This window comes from Carassius carassius, chromosome 1 (assembly GCF_963082965.1).
Source record: "Carassius carassius chromosome 1, fCarCar2.1, whole genome shotgun sequence".
Lineage (NCBI taxonomy): Eukaryota > Metazoa > Chordata > Actinopteri > Cypriniformes > Cyprinidae > Carassius > Carassius carassius.
In genome coordinates this window covers 25,058,153-25,077,557 of record NC_081755.1, presented here as the reverse complement: position 1 = coordinate 25,077,557, position 19,405 = coordinate 25,058,153, and the positions used below count along the sequence as shown (strand labels likewise).

The following is a 19,405-nucleotide window of genomic DNA, read 5'->3' as shown; positions in this document are numbered from 1 at the left end:
TCAATAAAAAGGTCATATATATATATATATATATATATATATATATATATATATATATACACACACATTTAGATATAACGGAACATGTTTATATGTTCATTTGAATGTCATTTCTTTGTAAAGGGTAAAATACTGAAGTTAATTCCCAGAAATCTTGTTTGGCGTTCTCGCCAGATCTCGCGTTAATACGTAAGCTACGTCCCCAAGCCAGCAGTGTGATCTTTCAAAACGGACCAATAGAAAAATGCTTTTGCTCGAACGGGCCAATGAGATTCTTCGTAGCGCGAGTTTAAAGGTGTGTTTCGTTCGTCCAGCGCCATAGTTATTTGGTTAGAAAGCGGTAAGTTCCTCAAATTAAGTCGACTTATAGTTTTGTTTTTTTTATTCGTAAGTATGCATTTGTTCTTTCTGAACTGAGTGTGATACAACTTGTGTTGCTGTACTCACGAACGTGTTTCTTTTTTTCAGGTTGCGCTGTACTGTGATTAATTAAACGTCATTAAGATGTCTGCTGCTAACGAGAACAGCGCGCGACTCACTCAGTTCAAAAACAAAGGCAAAGATACAACTGTAAGCAGTTTTGCGAAGTGATAAAGTAATACAGTGCTTATATCGATTGTTTTCTTTCCAATACGCCCCAGCGGAGTTCATCCAGATGTTAAATGCTTTAATTGTAGGAGCTGAGACGTCGAAGGATCGAAGTCAATGTTGAACTTCGTAAAGCAAAGAAAGACGAGCAGATTTTGAAAAGGAGGAACGTGAGCAGTCTTCCGGATGAGGCCACCTCTCCTCTTCAAGAGAAAAGCCAGAATTGTCAGGTGTGTAGCGTTAGATGATCCTTATTAATGCAGTATTCAAAACATGATTATTCGTTATTGATCGATGGACACGTGGTATTTAGGTATTGCACGTCATAGGTGTGTATTGTTTCATCAGGCTCAACACTGGACGGTGGAGGAGATCGTGAATGGTGTGAACAGTAATAATTTGGAGAGTCAGGTCCAGGCCACCCAAGCTGCCAGGTAATGCTTAAAAGATGGCGTTTGCATGCAAAGAAATATGTATTAATGTCAGATGTTTTACCTACTATGATTCGTCCCATTGAAATCCAGGAAGTTGCTGTCAAGAGAGAGGCACCCCCCTATTGACCGCGTCATCAGCGCTGGTCTGATTCCCAAGTTCGTGAGCTTCCTGAGCATGGTGGAATCTCCTCCCATACAGTTCGAGGCAGCCTGGGCTCTGACTAACATTGCATCTGGGACATCTGAGCAGACGAGCGCTGTGGTTCAGGGAGGCGCCGTCCCAGCCTTCATCGGCCTCATCTCTTCACCACACGCTCATATCAGTGAGCAGGCAGTATGGGCTCTTGGAAACATTGCTGGTAGGTGACCAATAGTGTTTCTTTTAAGTGAGATGTATTGATTTCCGTCAACTTGGATGCTTGAGTTTATTTGTGCTCTCTTGTGTTTTTAGGTGATGGCTCCGCATACAGAGATAAAGTCATTAAGCATGGTGCGGTTGCCCCCCTCTTGGCTCTGCTGGCTGTTCCTGATTTCTCTGTTCTTCCTGTAAGAAGATGATGATTATTATAATTTTTTTCATAAAAATATTTGATATTTTAAATGTATACATTTATTAAATATTTTATTTAACTTTATTAAATTACATTTGTAAAAATTTAAATGTTTATTTAAAATAGATTTTAGGTATCTAAATATATTAATTGAAAAATGTATTCCTATTTAAAAATTAGATTTAAATTCTTAAATTGGATTAAAACTGAAAAAATTTAAGTGGTTAACTTATTCCATATATTTGTATTAAATTAGAACGTTTGTTAAAATCTGACTAGTTTAAAAAAGCCTTTTTTTTTTATTTATCTAGATTTTGATTCCTAACATTTTCATATAACACAAAAAAAACTAGAACCAATTTGCTTTTACAGATTGAATGTCGTGGCTCGACTTGACTGAGCTCATAATAAATAATAATTCCTTACATTTATATAGTGCTTTTCTTGGCACTCAAAGCTCTTTATACAGTCAGGTGGTATCCTCATCCACCACCAGTGTGCAGCATCCACCTGGATGATGTGACGGCAGCCATATTGCGCCAGAATGCCCACCACACACCAGCTTTCTGGTGGAGAGAAGACAGAGTGATGAAGCCAATCAACAGATATGGGGATTGTTAGGAGGCCATGATGGTCAGAGGCCAATGGGCCAATTTAGCCCATTAGGAGGTCATCAATGCTGGCATGACAATTGAACATGTTTTAATGTAAATGTTTGTTACAGTATGGTTAGCTTTTTTTTTTTTTTTTTTTTTTTTTTTTTTTTTTACTATTGGTTTTACATGTAGTCATTTGCAGATGCTTTTATCCAAACAACTGACAATTGGGGATCTAAAATGCTATTGAAATTGTAGTGTGCATACTTTACCAGTAGGTGGCATCAGAGCTTCAGTAATTTTTCCTGACCAACCAGTCTTTCTTCTTCTGCAGTCTGGTTACCTGAGGAACGTCACCTGGACCCTGTCAAACCTGTGCCGCAATAAAAACCCTGCACCTCCCCTGGATGCTGTAAAACAGATGCTGCCAACACTTCTCAGTCTTTTGCATCATGAAGATAAAGAGGTGCTGGCGGACACCTGCTGGGCAATCTCATACCTGACCGATGGGCCCAACGAAAGGATCGAGGTTGTGGTGGAAACTGGCGTGGTTCCTCGACTGGTGCAGCTACTGGGATCAGGGGAGCTCTCCATTGTGGTAAGCTGGTGGAAAGTTGTAATGTTCACTTTATATATTCTTAATATTTTTTCCTCTTCATGATTTTTTTTTTTTTTTTTTTTACAACCCACTCTTCCCCCAGACCCCTTCACTGCGTTCCATCGGAAACATCGTCACTGGTACAGATGACCAGACCCAGGCGGTGATCAACGCTGGTGCTCTCTCCATGTTTCCTGCTCTGCTGCGCCACCATAAGAGCAACATTCAAAAGGAGGCGTCCTGGACCCTGTCCAACATCACAGCTGGCAGGGACTATCAGATTCAGGAGGTCATCAATGCTGGCATTGTGCCTTACCTGGTGGACGTTCTCCGACGGGTGCGTTGAAACTAGAGCACAGGAGAACACTTGTCTGTGAAGCCGTCCATGATGTATTTTGAACTTTCTTTTTTTTTTCTCTCATACTTGTGCAGGGTGACTTCAAGACCCAGAAGGAGGCCGTGTGGGCAGTGACCAACTACACCAGTGGAGGCACAGTAGAGCAAGTGGTTTACCTTGTTCAGGCCAACATACTAGAACCCTTGCTGAACCTGCTGTCCACTAAGGACAGCAAAACTATTCTTGTCATCATGGATGCGATCAGCAATATTTTTTTGGTATGATTTCGGTTAACATGAAATATCTATTTTCCGAATGCATGTTATAGATCTTGAGACATGCACAAATATTGTTGACCCATGTCTCCGCAACTGATGCATAGAACCTACTTTTTTTTTTTTTCCCCCATAATGTTTTACTTGATGTAAATGACAGCAGTTTCCTCATAACTTTTAAATATGGGAATTTATTCTAGACTTATTTTCGGTGTCAAACCTGCCGTTTTATTGTCAATTATTTTATATTTTGAATTTAGGCCGGTGAAAAGATTGGCGAGGTTGAAAAGCTGTCCCTGATGATTGAGGAATGTGGTGGCCTGGACAAAATCGAAGCTTTGCAGTCCCATGAAAATGAAATGGTCTACAAGGCCTCCCTCAACCTCATTGAAAAGTATTTTTCTGGAGAGGTCGGTCGAATGTTAAATCTAATAATAAAAAATAAATGTGTGTAGATGTTACTTAGAATTTTTATTTATATGCATGCAAGATATAAAATATATACATGCATACAAATGTACAGACAGACTTGATTTGACTAGCTGTCCTTGTGAATTCTCTTATGCTTAGAAAACCCTGTTTTTCCTAAATTCCTTTTTTGTGTCCATCTCTCAGGAGGAAGAGGATGAATGTGTTGCCCCCGAAGCAACAACCGATGGCTATGCGTTCCAGATCAGTGAAAACCAAAGCACTTTCAACTTCTAATTATGTAACCTGTGATATTCTTTTTATGGTGGTTCTGAACATTTCCGCACACCATTCACTCGTCTTGCTCATGTCTGTCTTTTGTGAGGACCTCATGTTCTGAGTTGTACATATGAATCTGTTTCAATTTTATTTGTTGTAAATAAAACCTGGAAAAGTGGTTTTTCGTTTGTGTGTCATGTTTCTCCAAGACTTGAGTCTAAATAAAGTGGAACATTAAGTGATTCCAGTAGACTATTGATAAGATCATAGAGCGCTATGAATAATAAGTGGGTGTGATGTCACAGTTTGGGCGGTTTTAGCGGCTCAGCAGATGCCAGACACCTGACAAACCACATTTCCTCAATCCAGGCGCTTGAAGCGATACTACTTTTCCCTCAAGGTCTCCGTGGGATGGCAGCAGAAGCCGAGCGCGGCTCGTTAGTGGGAAACGAGGAGAGTTTCAGGAGGTCTTTGTAAGGAATGACCTTTTGAGGGAACGTCGTGGATTTAGTTTCACAGACGCTAGAAATACGAGCAGCGCGTTAAAGCCGCGGAGCGAGCGTGTATATGTATGTAGACATGGCAGGACTGTGCACATCCGGGCCACAGCACCGTGACTCCATTATTTTCTGTTCACTGTGAAACTGGCGTTGAGGGCAACCAAAGAGCAATTCTATAGCACATTCGACTCGTTTTCTGTAGTAATCAGCCTGGATAAGGGTCAAGGACATGTCTAATCAAGGAGTTAGAAGAAATGGACCCGTTAAATTGCGTTTAACAGGTAAGGAATTAGCGACATCGACACAGTTTCATCTGAAACTGGCTAACTGGTATTGCTGTAAGTCGTTGTGCTTTTCTGTCTTTACATATGGGCTTTATGTTTTAAAGGACTCTAGCGTGTTTAATTGTCACATAAGACAAGGTTTTTTGCAGCGCTGCGTTCTTTATCAGGCTTGGGCAACGTCATAATGCAGCGCGAGCGCAACAATTAACGTTACTTTTCTTTTGCGTTCATTGTTTACGTTTTCTAAGTTGCGTTGCGACTATCTTTAGTGTGCTTATTAAAGCGAAGACTCGCTGACACAGGAATTTTAAAGATTAGCCACCGGCGCTGCAAACAATATGGCTTATTGACATAAATTCTGTGAAATAATTTACAAAACACAAATTTAAAGCGTACTTTTTGTGGACCCATTTGCGCCGAATGTAAAATGAAGGTTTAAGAAATCCGTGTTGCGTTAATCACATGCTCTGCTGCAAGTGTCTAATCTCATCGTTGTAAATGTTTGTACCATGGGACATGGTAAACTGTTACACTAATTAGGCTACTAGTTAGCGGGGATTAACCAAATAGAGTCGTGTTTTTTGAAAATGAAGAATAATTTCGATTTTACACACACATATACACGCACACACAATGCCAAATAGATGGTAACGTTACTGTTAAAAATAACCTGGTGTTAGTGCACTGACCGACAGTAGGTTTGACTCATATTTTGTCCATACTGAAACTTAATCCGTTATCGGCTTCTTGATATAGATCTACTGATAAATGGCATTTTCTCTGCATCTTTGTCCGTTTTATAAGTTGGGTTGTTGAAATAAGTTTACATTTCCTACTTATTAAAATATCCACAATGTGTATGCTTTTGTTGTTATACCCGTAACAAGTTACTGTTGTCAAAAACTAGTAAAATAATGAAAAATTGGTTGTACATGTCTATTATTTTAAAGTTAAATCTTTGAATTTGGTATTGTCCTACAAAAAATATAGTCAGACTGTAATGTGTGAGTATCTTCTATTATATTAGCAACTGTACCCATAAAGTACAGGTTTCACTATATACATTTTTTATTGGTTTTAACAACCAAGAGACAAATGTTTTTATTTTTACATGTACAATATGATGACTTATAATTATTGTTTTATTACTATATTTTTACACTAATAGCTTAGGCTTAATTATTTTTATTGCAATGTTAATAATAATGGCTTAATTATTTTTAGTGCAATGTTAAAGACATGATATGCATTATGGGTGTTTTATTCATGATTGGCAATATTTTTTTCATTTATTTAGCCCGTGACTATTAAATGTTACTAATTTCTTACTTCAGAATGTAAAAAAGTAAGTGAAGAATGGTTGTTGCATAAAAGATGAGTAGGCTACTTTATGCAAACAATAAGTAAGTTGTGTTTCCTGTGAACGCTGCTGTTTCCTGTTGAACTCTTAGTTGTGTTGTTGCGTGATGTTTTTTTAAAGACCCACCAAATGGCAGTAAGACCTGATGTTTAAGAATCAAAAATGTGATTATCGATGAAAAACATTAGACAACCTGAGGATCAGTCTGTCTTTATAAAAGTCTCTGTTGGTGACCTCAGGGAATGTTTTCCACAATGAAGCATAGCATGCAGTGAAATCAACCTCCAGGTATGCAGCAGGATGTTGTAGTATTCATCGTGACCCAGCGGTGCGGTTGTGGGAGGAAGCAGCAGTCTGTGAGACGGGAGATTCGTCTGTGGGGCTGTGGAGATGTCTGGCTCTCACATATAGAAAGAGCTAATTTTCCTCCTGGCTGCTGTTGCACCCTGAGCTATTTTCACCACGCTGTGGGTTGGAATGAGGATAAAACTTTTACAATGACTGACCTGCTGTCATCTCACAGCCTTCCACCAGTGCCCAGTGCTGCACTATATACAAGATTAACCTAGGTGCTTCCTGGGATCGAGGCATCCTGATTGGTTGAAAACTTTTTATTGTCGCTCTGATGGTTTTTTTATTATATTAAAAAATCCCAGCGGCTGTTGTACATGTACACCTAACAAAATTTGGTGTGGAAGCAGTTTTCACTTGGTAATTGCTATTACGTTTCATTGTAACTGTTTGTAAGACATTGAATTAATTATTTTAAAGTAGAAAAGCTGAAAAGTTATTTTCTTATAAAACATACTCTGATAACAACTTTGAACAACTTTTTTATTTTTATTTTTAATGCATACAGCTTTTTTATGTCCAGTGCAAGCTGTTTAACTGAGGACAAATCACTATAAAGCACAACCTTTCCAGGCTAAATGCTTTCATGGAGTATTATTGCTGGATTGTTGTGATAATTTGTTCAATTTGTGATTCCTGAGCCAACTTTTACGTATGTCCACTTCCTAGTGATCTTACAACCTTTATTACCTTCTACAATATTTTCATTATACTTTCTTAAAAGGATCGTTGACCCAGAAATCTAAATTAACTTATTCACCCTCAGGTCTTTCGAAAACCTGTATTTTTTCTTTTGTAAAACACAAAAGAAGAATAACAAGCTCCAAAAACACAAAACAAGTCCCCATAACGCACTAGGTCTGCATGATAAATTGCATGTGATTGTCATGTGCATCTGGTCAGCAACACTGACAAGCTACGCAATATCACGTTCATATTCATGTTGCTCATTAAAACAACATCTTTTCTCATAATAACAAGATGTTTTCTTGTTAAAACGACATGCTAAGCTCGCTCCCATAGTGTACCATATATCTACAATAACGGGACGACATAAACAAGTATGTGTGAGAATTATGTCGTTTTAACGAAGTACAGTTTAGCAAGTTAGTTTTTGCTAACTGAATCATGTTGGAGGTAAAGAGGATCTCATGCTTTCTGAACCCATCTTGGTCTTGTTATTGCAAGCAGATGACTACATTTCTGCTGTAATCCTCTAAGTCACTTTTATTTAGTTTGATGCAAACAGCTAAACAAACACGAGTGGACGTTCAGACATATGACATTGGCCATGTTTAATGTGCCTCCAGGATCAGCGTTTCGGCAAATTCCAAGTCTTTCCACTGGTTGCGAGCAGCCAAATGAAATATTTAAGCTTGCGCTGTGTCTGATGGAATGAGGTAGAGAGGAGAGGACGATTTGAGCTGTAAACCTATGTTTACTGCAGTAGACTACTGTTCAGTGTCTGTTTCTGATGCTAATAAGATGATATCATTGCTTGGTAATTAATAAATGTGCAAGGATCATGCATACGATTCTTGGTATGACTCAAGCGAGGTGTAATGGCGGTGCAGCGCTTTGCAGACTCGGGGCGTTTTGTGGTGGCAAGTGTCATTTATGGAATACAAATTCACTGAGGAATTGCCCTTACTCTTTAAAAAAGATTTCTTGTGTGGATTGATAGAGATTCTTCATTATTTTTTAGTTTTAATTTTTTTCTTTTTTTTTTAGGTCTAGTTCACTTTTAGTGCCACGTTCCTTTGGAGTAACCTTGGGTTAAGTGTCTTGCTCCATGTGGTAGACCAGGTTCGTAATCTGAGGATATCATTACATGTACTTGTTATTGCAACATTTGCATTTGCTTAACTGGTTACTTGACATTTAGCTGCTGACAGTATGCTGAATCTAACAAAGCCTGTCTAGATTAAGTCTATATGTAATTACAAAGTCTAATGAAAAAAATATTTATATATTGCCTTGCGCAAAGAAATGAAGCTTGTTTTAGATCCTTTACATATTTTAGCTATTGCTTTCTCATTACTTTAGTGATGAATAATTAGAGAGGATAGATTGGTCCTGAAATATTAGAAATTTTGATGTTAGTGGATTATTAAATGTGGCTTTCAAATATATTGTCAAATGATCATTATTACCTGTTTTGTCCTCAGAAAACTGCAAAAAAGTCCATTTAATTAGTGCTATCAATAGTGGTATTGATATCTGTGTTTTGTCCATGTTGAAAACAAATTAAATGGTATCACTCATTCCTATTTTTTTTTAATCATTACTGCAGTACATAAAAATAATATTATTTATATTTTTGACATACATCCTTAAGTCTTGTTTTACCATTTATTGTGGTTTAAAAATACTGTATAATATTTAGGATCTAATGAGAAATTCACCATTAAAATCACTATGCGAAATACACTGTAAAAAAGTCATTTTGTGAATGCATGTAAGAAGAATTTGTGGGGAACATGAAAATTATTTTAAAATATGAAAATCACAATGGTCTTAAATGCAAAATATGTGCTTATTAAAAATTAGTTTTATTTTTACCAAATTCTGTTTTTATAAATGTTCTGGTTTCCATTTTAATTGTTTAATTTGTTTGTTTGTTTGTTTGTTTGTTTGTTTGTTTTCTCCTTCCAGAAATACTGTGTGCATTAAGTTTTCTGGTAAATAAATTCTGGAAAATATTTTTTTCTGGTAAATATTCAGCAAAAAGAATATTTTAATAACAATGTTATTACTACTTTTAGTATTATCATTTCATTAAGTAATATATTTCTATTGCTATTTCTTCAGATTAAACCAAAAAGCTCATGAAGTGTCTCTCAGAGCAAACGAAACGGCGCATTTGAGCAGAGGAGTGCAGAATATGCAACAATCTTATTTAAATAGTATTTTGGGGCTATATATATATAGAGAGAGAGAATATATTCTCTATTATTCCATATCACATTTAGATTTAAGTGTACTGACCTGCTTCTGATTTATTCATCCAGAATTTGCCAAATTCCGTGACATTGTGCGTTATACTGTAAATGTCACTTTTATGACTGGATTCTACGATTCCATCCACATTTTGTGCATGGCAGAAATCATAGAGCCCTAACAACATTTTGTTTTTCTCATGATTCTCTCAGAAATACGTCATATTGCTGGAGTAAATTGGGTTATTATAACTGTAAGCACACAGTGTAATCTTAGTTCAGCATGTAATTCTTAGCCATAGCTGGGGTTCAAACATTGACTTTAGTTGAGAAAATTCGGAGTAGAGTGTTTATTTGTCGGCATTAGACTGTTGTCCTTGTCTAATTGTGATGTAATGGTTAATAGTATGCTGTGGAAGTCTTTTCAGCCATCTGGGTCTCCAGACAGAAAGGCTGGTAAAAACACCATGTTTAGCTGCATATGGCTGTCGACTCAGCTGCCAAATTTTCGAATTGCATTCTAACCGAGAGTTTAAAGGGTGGGGGGGCAACAAATCGAAAGCAGGTGAAAAGAAAGTGCAATTATTGCACGCCATTTGTAAACGTTTTTTTTCTCCGACTGAGAGCCCTCAAACGATTGAAATTGTTCCACCAATTAATGGACTGAGACTGGATTTCCTGTTGGTTCAGCTGCTCTGCTGCAAGGCAAAGGCAGAGACGGTTGTGCTTACAAGCCATTGCATCTGAACTGCAACGGTCAGATAAGCTGGACATCTGCGTCAGAAACGCAGACACAGTGTTTAAATAAGAACCAACTGCACTGGCCGTGGCGTTGTGCAATCATTCAGACCAGATGTGAAGATGTTAGAAGCGTTCAGGTTTGTTTTTCACGTCTCTGAGCAATAATGCTGTGTGTTCCTTTTTTTTTTTTTTTACCTTGATTGACCAGATTTGACTGGGGGAAATGTGATCCAGGATCAGGAACTGGTATGTGGTCCGATGCCAACTGAGACAAGTCTGCGTATGACTTCCACCGCATGTCTGGCTGAAAACAAAAACATTTGGCTAGACGTTCCTCATTAGCACTCTTTAATTCTGTAGATCAGGAACAGCTTTCAAGACATTTCTCACAGTTTTGTGGTCTCAGGCGGGGCGATTTTTAATAGTAAACATTTGGGTGTATAACGTATATAGGCTTCAATTTCTTTACTTTTTTTTCTCTTTTTTTCTGTCTCTCCCTGGTTGTTTGTGTTAGTAATATGGAGGAGAGCAGTCCAGCTTGTGGAGAAAGATTTAATTCACTTTATTTTTCAATAAGCTATATCTTGTTTTAGCTCTTCATTTGTTTATGCACATTATAGGGTAACACTTTAGAATAATGATCCATTAGTTAATGTTAGTTAATTCATTAACATGAACAATACATTTATTACTGTATTTATTCATCTTTGTTAATGTTAATGAAAATACAGTTATATTCATTGTTAGTTCATGCTAATTCACAGTGCATTAACTAATGTTAACAAGCACAACTTTTGATTTTTGATAAAGTGGAAAAAAATCTTTTAATTGCCAAAGTGCCAAATTCAGTCTGTGGATGACAAAACTGTCCTGCAGCAACCCAGTTCAATCCTACTTTGAATTTTCTGAAAGTTGTTAATGAAAATAAAATAAATTAAACTTTATTTTTTGGAGTTTAAAAGAATTATATATTATATGCTGTTTTAGGCTTATTTTTGTATTATCTTTGGATTTTTGTTTTCAGATGCCTTTGTGCCCATGCTTTAAACCATGATGTCATGAAATGTCATGCCAACATGACATCTCTTAACACTAGGGATGCATTGATAGGATTTTTTTTGGTTGATACCTATTTTAACAAACAACTATTGGAAGATTCTGATACCGATGCCGATATTGGTCAGTTGCATAAAGCAGGGGTTAAAATGTTTTAGAAAATAAAATCGATCAGTTCACTCTGAGCAGAATTGTTATTTGAATGTTTCTGTTCCTGCATTCTTCTTTATTATTACACATTTTGTATGTATAGGCCTATATAGTCCTTTTTATGTAGCCTATAGTTTAATCCATTTTCTCTGTTCACAGAAACTCCTTCAAAAGTATTTAATTATTTTGCCCAGAGAAAAACGTTGGATTATGTAACAGACATGCAACTCGTTGTCTCCATGCAGTTAATTAATAAACCATCGGGGAATTCAATTTTAAATTGTATTGGATATTAAGACTCATTTTAGAGGACATGTCATGAATTAAGTTTCTTTTCTTGCCCCATTTACAAATTGTGCTTTTTGCTTTGGGAATAATTTGCCAATTGTTTCCTTTAAGGACGGTATAATTCCTTTTTTTAGTGTAATTCTGGGGTGACATAGACTTAATCTAGACAGGTTTCTGATAAGAGTTCCACCCATCTTATCAGTAGCTAAATGTCAAGTAAGTCATGTAAATATGTTTGTTTAGTTATGTGTCTGTTAAATTTTGTTAGATAGTCTTAGAACAAAAATAAAATGTATTTGCCAATGGACTATAAAATATATAAAGATGTTCTTTGAAAGCAATGTCTTATACAGGTTTCCAAGTCAGTTTATCTTGTTTTAAGATATTTTTTACTTGAAAACAAGACAAAAATACTGCTGAAGAAATTATGATTATTTACCAATGCTCAGTTTAAAATAGCCAAATATTGGTTGTTTATGGTCGATCTGATGTTCTTCTACTGGTCTTTCATTGGATTCAGTGGTTCTTGTGTGGTTATTTACCAATGCTCACAGTTTAAAATAGGCAAATATTGGTGGTTTGCGGTCGATTCGATGTTCTTCTACTGGTCTTTCATTGGATTCATTGGATCTTTAAGACCAGTGCTGTTTATAGTAGTGGACACTGATGGATTGTTAGGAAAATTAACTCCGCTCAACTACATGCTGTTTATGGGTGTTGATCAGATAGAGGCAATTAATGGTTTACAGTTGGAAAAGAATGCCTGGGTTGCTCTCTAGTGGGAATTAAATTGATTAATGATGGTAGACTAAAATACATGTCTTCATTTGACAAAGAGTAGATTTTACTGAACGTTCCCCGCTGGACAATCCAACTATTTTTTGTGTGTGTGTGAAATGAATAAACGCCAAGTAGCACATTGAATTAAATGTCAAATTTGGAAAGTTTCTTCTGAAACGTATCCCAGTAATCAGTTTTATGAAGTCATTTTTCACAATGTAGTTGCTTTATAATATGTAAGCTGTTTTCTGTTCTAGCTTTTTTAGATTTTTAGCTAATTATGTATTATTTGTGTTCATAATTCATATTTTCATAATCTTTACCATCTAATTTTTCTGCTCTATTGAACTTCTCACTTCAGCAGCGCCTGAGCAGATGAGACGTGAAGCATCTACTCAGAGGTAAACTCGGGGTCGGTCGGCAGAGCCACACACAGCGGAGGTCCCTTTTCAAGAACAGATCTTAATGTTTACCTGTAGCAGCTCCAAGTGCACCTAGGCAGTTGTCCAGGCTTCCTGAGGTCTGCGTTGTTTAGTCTGAGCCCACTACCCCAGACCTTCCTCCACCGGTTCACCACGGCTGCTCATAGTGGTTTTTCCTTTTTGCTGAAGTGTTGAAGGTCTGGGTTATATGGCCCGGATCTGTGGGTTTCCCCTTCTCATCTTGTAGCCATGTATCTCAGGAGAAGAGATAGGCCAATGTCTTATCATTGTTGTGGTTGATATTGTCTCCAAAGCTGTTTGTTTTTCATTAATACTATATCGGCAGCCAAAGGGCATTGCTGTTGCTTGGGTAAAGGATTAAGTGTTTAATTTGATGAAATCCTTCCTGCTGTGATTAGATCAAACATCTTATATACCTTCATTAATTTGTGATTAACTTGATTCTTTGTCCACACACACTTACTGCAAGTTTTAAAAATATGGTCATTTATCTTGTCACATTCAATTCAAATTGCAAACTTACATTTATGACTAAAATTACTTTTAAATGATTCATTTATTTTTGCAGTGGTGATTCAGAAGCATTGCAGGAAGCTTATATTGTTGCAGCCAACCTATTTGTGACTGTAATTTGTAATTTTGATGTAGTTTTCTACAGTTAAACCACATTTTAAGGTGTTTCTGCATTTTTGTCACTCGATCAGTGAATTATAGTTCTGATTGACTTTTGAAGGTAAATGCCCTTGATTCAGGCACTTTTCCACCAGGTGAATTATTTACTAAAGGTGAAAATGTTCTCCTTTAAGCAAGATTTTGGTATCGGTATTGGCCAATCCCTTGATGTGCAACCTAAAAGAAATGATTCACAGTCTGAGATGGAAACCACAGAGGAATTCTGGGATAGCCACTGATGGTCCTTAAGTCTCTTGTGTTTTCTTTCAGTCTTATGTGGTGTTCAGTTCATGACTAAGTGGTCTCTCAGACCTCTGACTAAGAGATTGACCATTGGCATTGTAAAGAAGGCGGTGGAAAATGGATTCCAGGACTCCAGTCCAATCCAATAATGTCTTTGCGCCTCCTGTAGCACTTATGGTAGCAGTATCTTGATTGGTCACAGAGTTCTCCGTTGATAAGCGCACATCTTGACTCAGATGTGAGCTTGGTCAAACAGGATGCCAAGATGCGGCCCTAATGAATGAGATACCAATCAGGTGAGTGAGAAAGTTCAACTAAAACCTTCCTTACTCATGAAAATCACGAAAGGAGGGAATCCGGAGAGTGCGGTAGCAGGAAGCGAATCTGAGATTACACCTCGCTCTCCACTTACAAGACGACATCTCCACCCTTCTCTCCTTTCCTACGTCGTCTTTCCCGTACAGTTTTAAGAAGCGAAGAAGGAAGGAGTGGCGGAGAGAAAGGAAGCCTTTTGTTTACAGACGAACAATGCTGCGAACAAGAGCGTGCAGCCCTATAACTGGAGACAAAACATGGCTGCAGACGGGCAGGGCAAGGTTGGGCCGGTCCGCAGATAATGTGAGGGGAAGCGGTGTGAGAGAGAGAGAAACGGGGAGGAAGGAGGCCTGCATTCCAGTCAGATGCCTCAGCCTGTTTGGAGTGAATGGATTATACATTCAGAAAGTCAAGGATGAACTCATGAGCAGACCTTTCAGTGAGGCACACTTTAAGTCATACAACCATTTTGTTCCACCACAAAAGACCCCATGTAAACACAATAAGAGCTTCGTGGCTTTTGTCCCATGTTTGTTAGCTGTATGCTAGGGACACACACAACGATATAGGCCACATATTATATTACATACATGCATACATGAGGGTTATTGTTTCATCTCGAGTTTATTATATCCCAAAGCATTAATTATCTGAACAGTGTTTGGTTTTTCAGCGCCTTTTCTCTCACACCCCCACTTCCTCTCCAGTATTGTGTACCATGATGCAGCTTTTCCATTGTTTAACCACTAACCCCATTTTTGTCAACCCCCAATTTTTCCCACAATTCCTCGTGTCCTTTCCCATCCATCAAAGTTCTTTGGGGAAAGACTTCTTTCCAGTCCATTGGTGGTTGATGACATGTCACCATCATGTTTTTTTTGTTATTGTTTCCGAGCTATTTGGATGGAAATTAGACTTGAGTTTAATGTTTTAGGTATTATTAGATGCCGTCATACTGTGGTAGACAACGAAATACATATATTAGGCCTTCCATTTTTTTGTTGCTCTCTGTTGGAGACAGTACATCTTTTTGTCCCTGTAGTTGAACATCAATTGATGGAAGAGCGGTTTTCATCAAAAGATTGTTAAGGACAATCTTACATCACACTAAACCAGTTGAGCTTGTTAGTAGTTGAGCTTTGTAAACCTTTGGGGAACACTTCTCAAAGGAAAGATGGGATTTGGTGGATTGTAGTATGGTGAATTCTCTTCACAGACGCTTGGGAATCGGGATTAGCCGAGAACAATGACCATTGTGCCATACAAAAGTGTTTTTGACAGCTAATATTTGCAATCATATCCACTTCACCTCTCCTCTTTTGTTCTCTCTTGTTTTTGTACATGTATTCATGGAAAGCATGACACAAGACTCCCAGCATGACCAGTAAAATACTGATGTGCTGCCCTGTACGTGTGTTCTGCTACATTGTCTTCTTTTTCCAAATAAAGACGTGATCGACTTGTCAGGAAATTGTCTAGTCATTCACGAGGCGTCCACTGCACCAGACACGCAGAGTGATAGTATCTAAACTTCAATGCTATTTTGAGCTCCTTGGTATCTGGGTTAAAGTCAAAACTGTGGAGTACGTCCTGTTTTTCAGTTGTGTTTAAATAGTTTAGACGAGGAGGTACATCGAGAGTTTCTCTCACGCACCATGATGGTTACATTTCTAGACTGCCTTTTTGGTTTTGCTGTCACGTGTGGGATTCGATAAATCGGTTTTCCCTCTCACATTTGGTTTTGTCTCTTATTAAGACTACTTGAAAGATGATAAAACAAAAAAGCAGTCCTTTCACCACTTAGAGAGTCTGTGTGTGATTCAGAGAACAAGAATGCATGAACGTGACACAGAAAAAGAAAAGCAGAATGGAAGAAAAGGGCCACGTGTCATGGGAATGATAATGTATGCATCCTGTAGAGCTGGAAGCTCATCTTCTTTGGGAACGAAGCCCTTTAGAAAATCCTTACTTTTACAGAAGTCCTTCGAGACCTTCACAGCTCTTGTGCGCCTCAGCTATTTTCACACCGCTTCTCGACATAGATCCATGCACATTTGATTCTTCATTTAATCAATGCTTTCTGGGGGTTTTTTCTCACTCTCTGTGCCTTTCCATTGAGCTCTACAGATCACATCGCATTCCTATCTTTATCTTCCAGCTGGTGTTGTCAAAAGACCCGGTACTTCGGTACCAAGGCGGTACTAAAAAAATGAAAATGTTACAGTACCAGGTTTTAAGGACCGGTGGTACAGAGTAGGGCTGTGCGATATGGACAAAAACAACCTATCACGATTTTTTTATCAATTTTGCAATTTCGATTTTAATCACGATTTTGACACACACAGAAATGCTTTACAGTCATAAATGCATTCAGTATAAATTTGAAACATATTTCCAAAAGAAAACCAATGAGAGCTTTATCAAAAAGTTGTAACGTGTCTCTAGAACAGACATAAGTCAAAATAGTCAATCAAAATAATTAATTATTTATTTACTGTAGCGGTGCCTCAGGTGTTAAATGTTTTGCCCAATATATTTATTTCCCAAGGTTCACACGTACTCGGTCTGCAGTGCGTATACAGTAAGTTATGTGTACGCGGCTCAGAAGCAGCAACGAGAGCGCATGATTGTAAGGCGAAAGCACATTAAAATCATGCGCGAGTGCGAATCTATCCGCTCGCAAGCAGATTTTCTTTGCTCTGTTAACAACCAGATGCGCGTGCTCGGATCATATTACATCTTTTCGCACCTTTCTATTTATAACCTTTTCTGTTTTCATCTTTTTACTGCGTGCAGTGTGAACATTCTGATCCATTAACATGGGCTCAAAAAAAAAAAAAAAGGCTACGCATTAGTGATGCGCGAGTCATCTCATAACCCGCGGGTCGGGTTGGGGCGGGTTAAGAAATTGGCACTTTATTGCGGGGCGGGTTGTGGTGGTTCACTAAAAACTAAATTTGAAAAAATCCATTTATGTTGCATGGAATTTAGTGGTGTAAATTTTGATTCTTTTAAGAGATTTGTTGATTTTCAGTTCGTTCACCAAAATGATTAGTTCACTGATTCGTTCAGTGACCATTTCTTCATATTACACAAATACGCCAGCAGTTGGTGAAAAGGAGTGTCTTATGTGTTATGTCTTAAGTCAACGAACGTATTTACTTGTGACAAAAACGGATTTGGCTTTATTAAAGTGTGTGCATGATCGCATTGAATAGCCTAGACTAAATAAATTGTTCAGATTAACAAAGCACGAGGTTTAATGGGGAATTAAACGTGGAGTTATGTTCTGTATTCTAAATATGAAAACGAGCTTTTGTGCACCTATAACTGCGCTTTGTATCTCCTGAATTGCTGATCGAGATTTGCATGCTTGGCCGACTGACCCTGTATACTCTCATTTCATTCATGAACGAGATGTATCAGTTCATTCAACTCGTTCACGAACAAGAAGTACGCATTCATTCACTACATTCAACAAATCACATGCTCCGTCACATCTTGAGTAACTCTTTGACAAGATGAAATGGTTCACAGAGCTGTTCACGAGCTGCGCATGCGCTGCTAATAGCGCCGCGCTCGCGCTGCTGTGGAGGGAGGAACTTCAGTGAACGAAAAAAATTTGCCTTTTACTGTCTATGGTCAGTGGATTACGTGAACGTGAACGATTCATTCACCTAAAAGATTTGTTCATGAACTAACCATTATAGTGCAATTACCTATAGCCTATATTAAATATCTGGAATATACATTTTTATATTTTATTAGGTTATTTGATAAGGTTACAATACGAAGGTCTAAGTAGCAACGTAACTTCCGTGATGTCCCATATGCGCGAAATTTTACTTTATGGGCGGGCTGGGGCGGGCCAAATAATTTCATAAAAGCGGGACCCGCGGGTTGGAAAAGACCCCGACCCACGCATCACTACTACACATCACAGACAGTGTGTGAACCTGGAGTTAGGCATATGCCCAGTCTGCTCTGTTCTCGTGCTCCACTTAGGCGCACTGCTACCTGATTGGTAACATACTGCGGGAGGCCGGGGCCACGGAAAATCGTGCTATAAAGCGATTTAGAAATCGCGCACACTCAAATCGCGATTTTATTTCGATTTCGATTAATCGCACAGCCCTAGTACAGAGTATTGTATATATGCTGAATTTGCATATATGCCAACACAAATTGAGTGCAAGGCATTTTTTAATAAGCGTGTTTTTGTGTTTTGCTTTGGTACTGAAACTGACAATACTACTTCCAGCCATTCTTAATGCAAAGAAGGTGTTTGTGATGGACACAGATGCATGTCGACGCCGCTTTGTTGGGCTCTTCCAGACTCCTTGATAAAGGCAGAGCGACGGCTGTTGGTTCTGACCATGTTACTTGCTTTTCCTGGTATCAGACTGCTCTCTGCCACCCACAGGACACTACTTTGTGCTTCCACGGCCTAAATGAGCTACTATCTTGCCCTCTGGAGCTAAACACACACACACACAAACTTCACACACAGTTGGACCAAGGAGAACAAACAGAGCTGTCTGTCTTATTCAGGGAGTCAGTTACATCGAGTACCTTAATCTAAGAGCTGTGGGAAACCAGAAACTGCAGCTCAATTTTATCACTGCGTGTTAGCTCTTTACAATGTTTTGTGATGCATTCCATGCATATATTAATTGACAATTATTTTAGATTTTTTTTATATATATATAATTTTTGGCCTCCATGTATTATACTTGAGCAAAAAATCTGTCACTTAATAATAAACATTTTAATTTTTAATTCATGTTTGTTTATTTATTAATATTATTTTGTACAATTTAAAATGTTAAAACTCAGATATTGTATATAAAAAATAATTGAACTTAATAAAGTAATGAATGCTTTAATTTCGTTTGTTGTAATTTCAAGACACTTCATGCATTAACTCGTGTTCACAAACTGAACCTTATTGTTAAGTGTCATTGAAATTTATTTTAAATATTTAAAAAAAAAATTCAGTTTGGCTATAAAATAGCTTATCCTGTCTTTGCAAATCATTGAAGAATCACGTAAATTCATAAGTCTGAAGTTATAATCAGATTTTGTTGCAAACCTGAATAAAGTTACAGTAACACTTTAAAAAACCCTTTATGTATAATGCATTATAAAACTGGTTTTAATGCATTAATTATGCCTTGTATGGCATCTTTTGAAAATGTTAATTGGGAAATGTAACGA

General features: G+C 37.7%; 2 protein-coding genes across 3 annotated transcripts in view; both read left to right on the top strand.

The window, feature by feature from the left end:
- Nucleotides 1–315: 315 nt before the first annotated feature.
- LOC132142739 (importin subunit alpha-1-like) lies at nt 316–4,242 on the top strand. The gene is made up of 11 exons (XM_059552844.1): nt 316–340; nt 469–570; nt 678–818; nt 937–1,022; nt 1,113–1,381; nt 1,474–1,568; nt 2,504–2,767; nt 2,871–3,104; nt 3,200–3,382; nt 3,640–3,789; nt 3,995–4,242. Exons 2-11 carry the CDS (start codon nt 505–507, stop codon nt 4,082–4,084), a joined length of 1,578 nt encoding a protein of 525 aa, XP_059408827.1. The 5' UTR covers nt 316–340; nt 469–504; the 3' UTR covers nt 4,085–4,242.
- A 170-nt stretch (nt 4,243–4,412) lies between these two features.
- The window catches only part of LOC132142726 (E3 ubiquitin-protein ligase SMURF2), a 55,939-nt gene continuing 40,946 nt past the window's right edge, over nt 4,413–19,405 (top strand). For both annotated transcript variants that reach the window (XM_059552830.1, XM_059552822.1), the window contains exon 1: nt 4,413–4,847. In XM_059552830.1, coding sequence (XP_059408813.1) covers nt 4,796–4,847 — 52 coding nt within the window. In that variant the 5' untranslated portion in view covers nt 4,413–4,795. The remainder of the gene's footprint in view (nt 4,848–19,405) is intronic.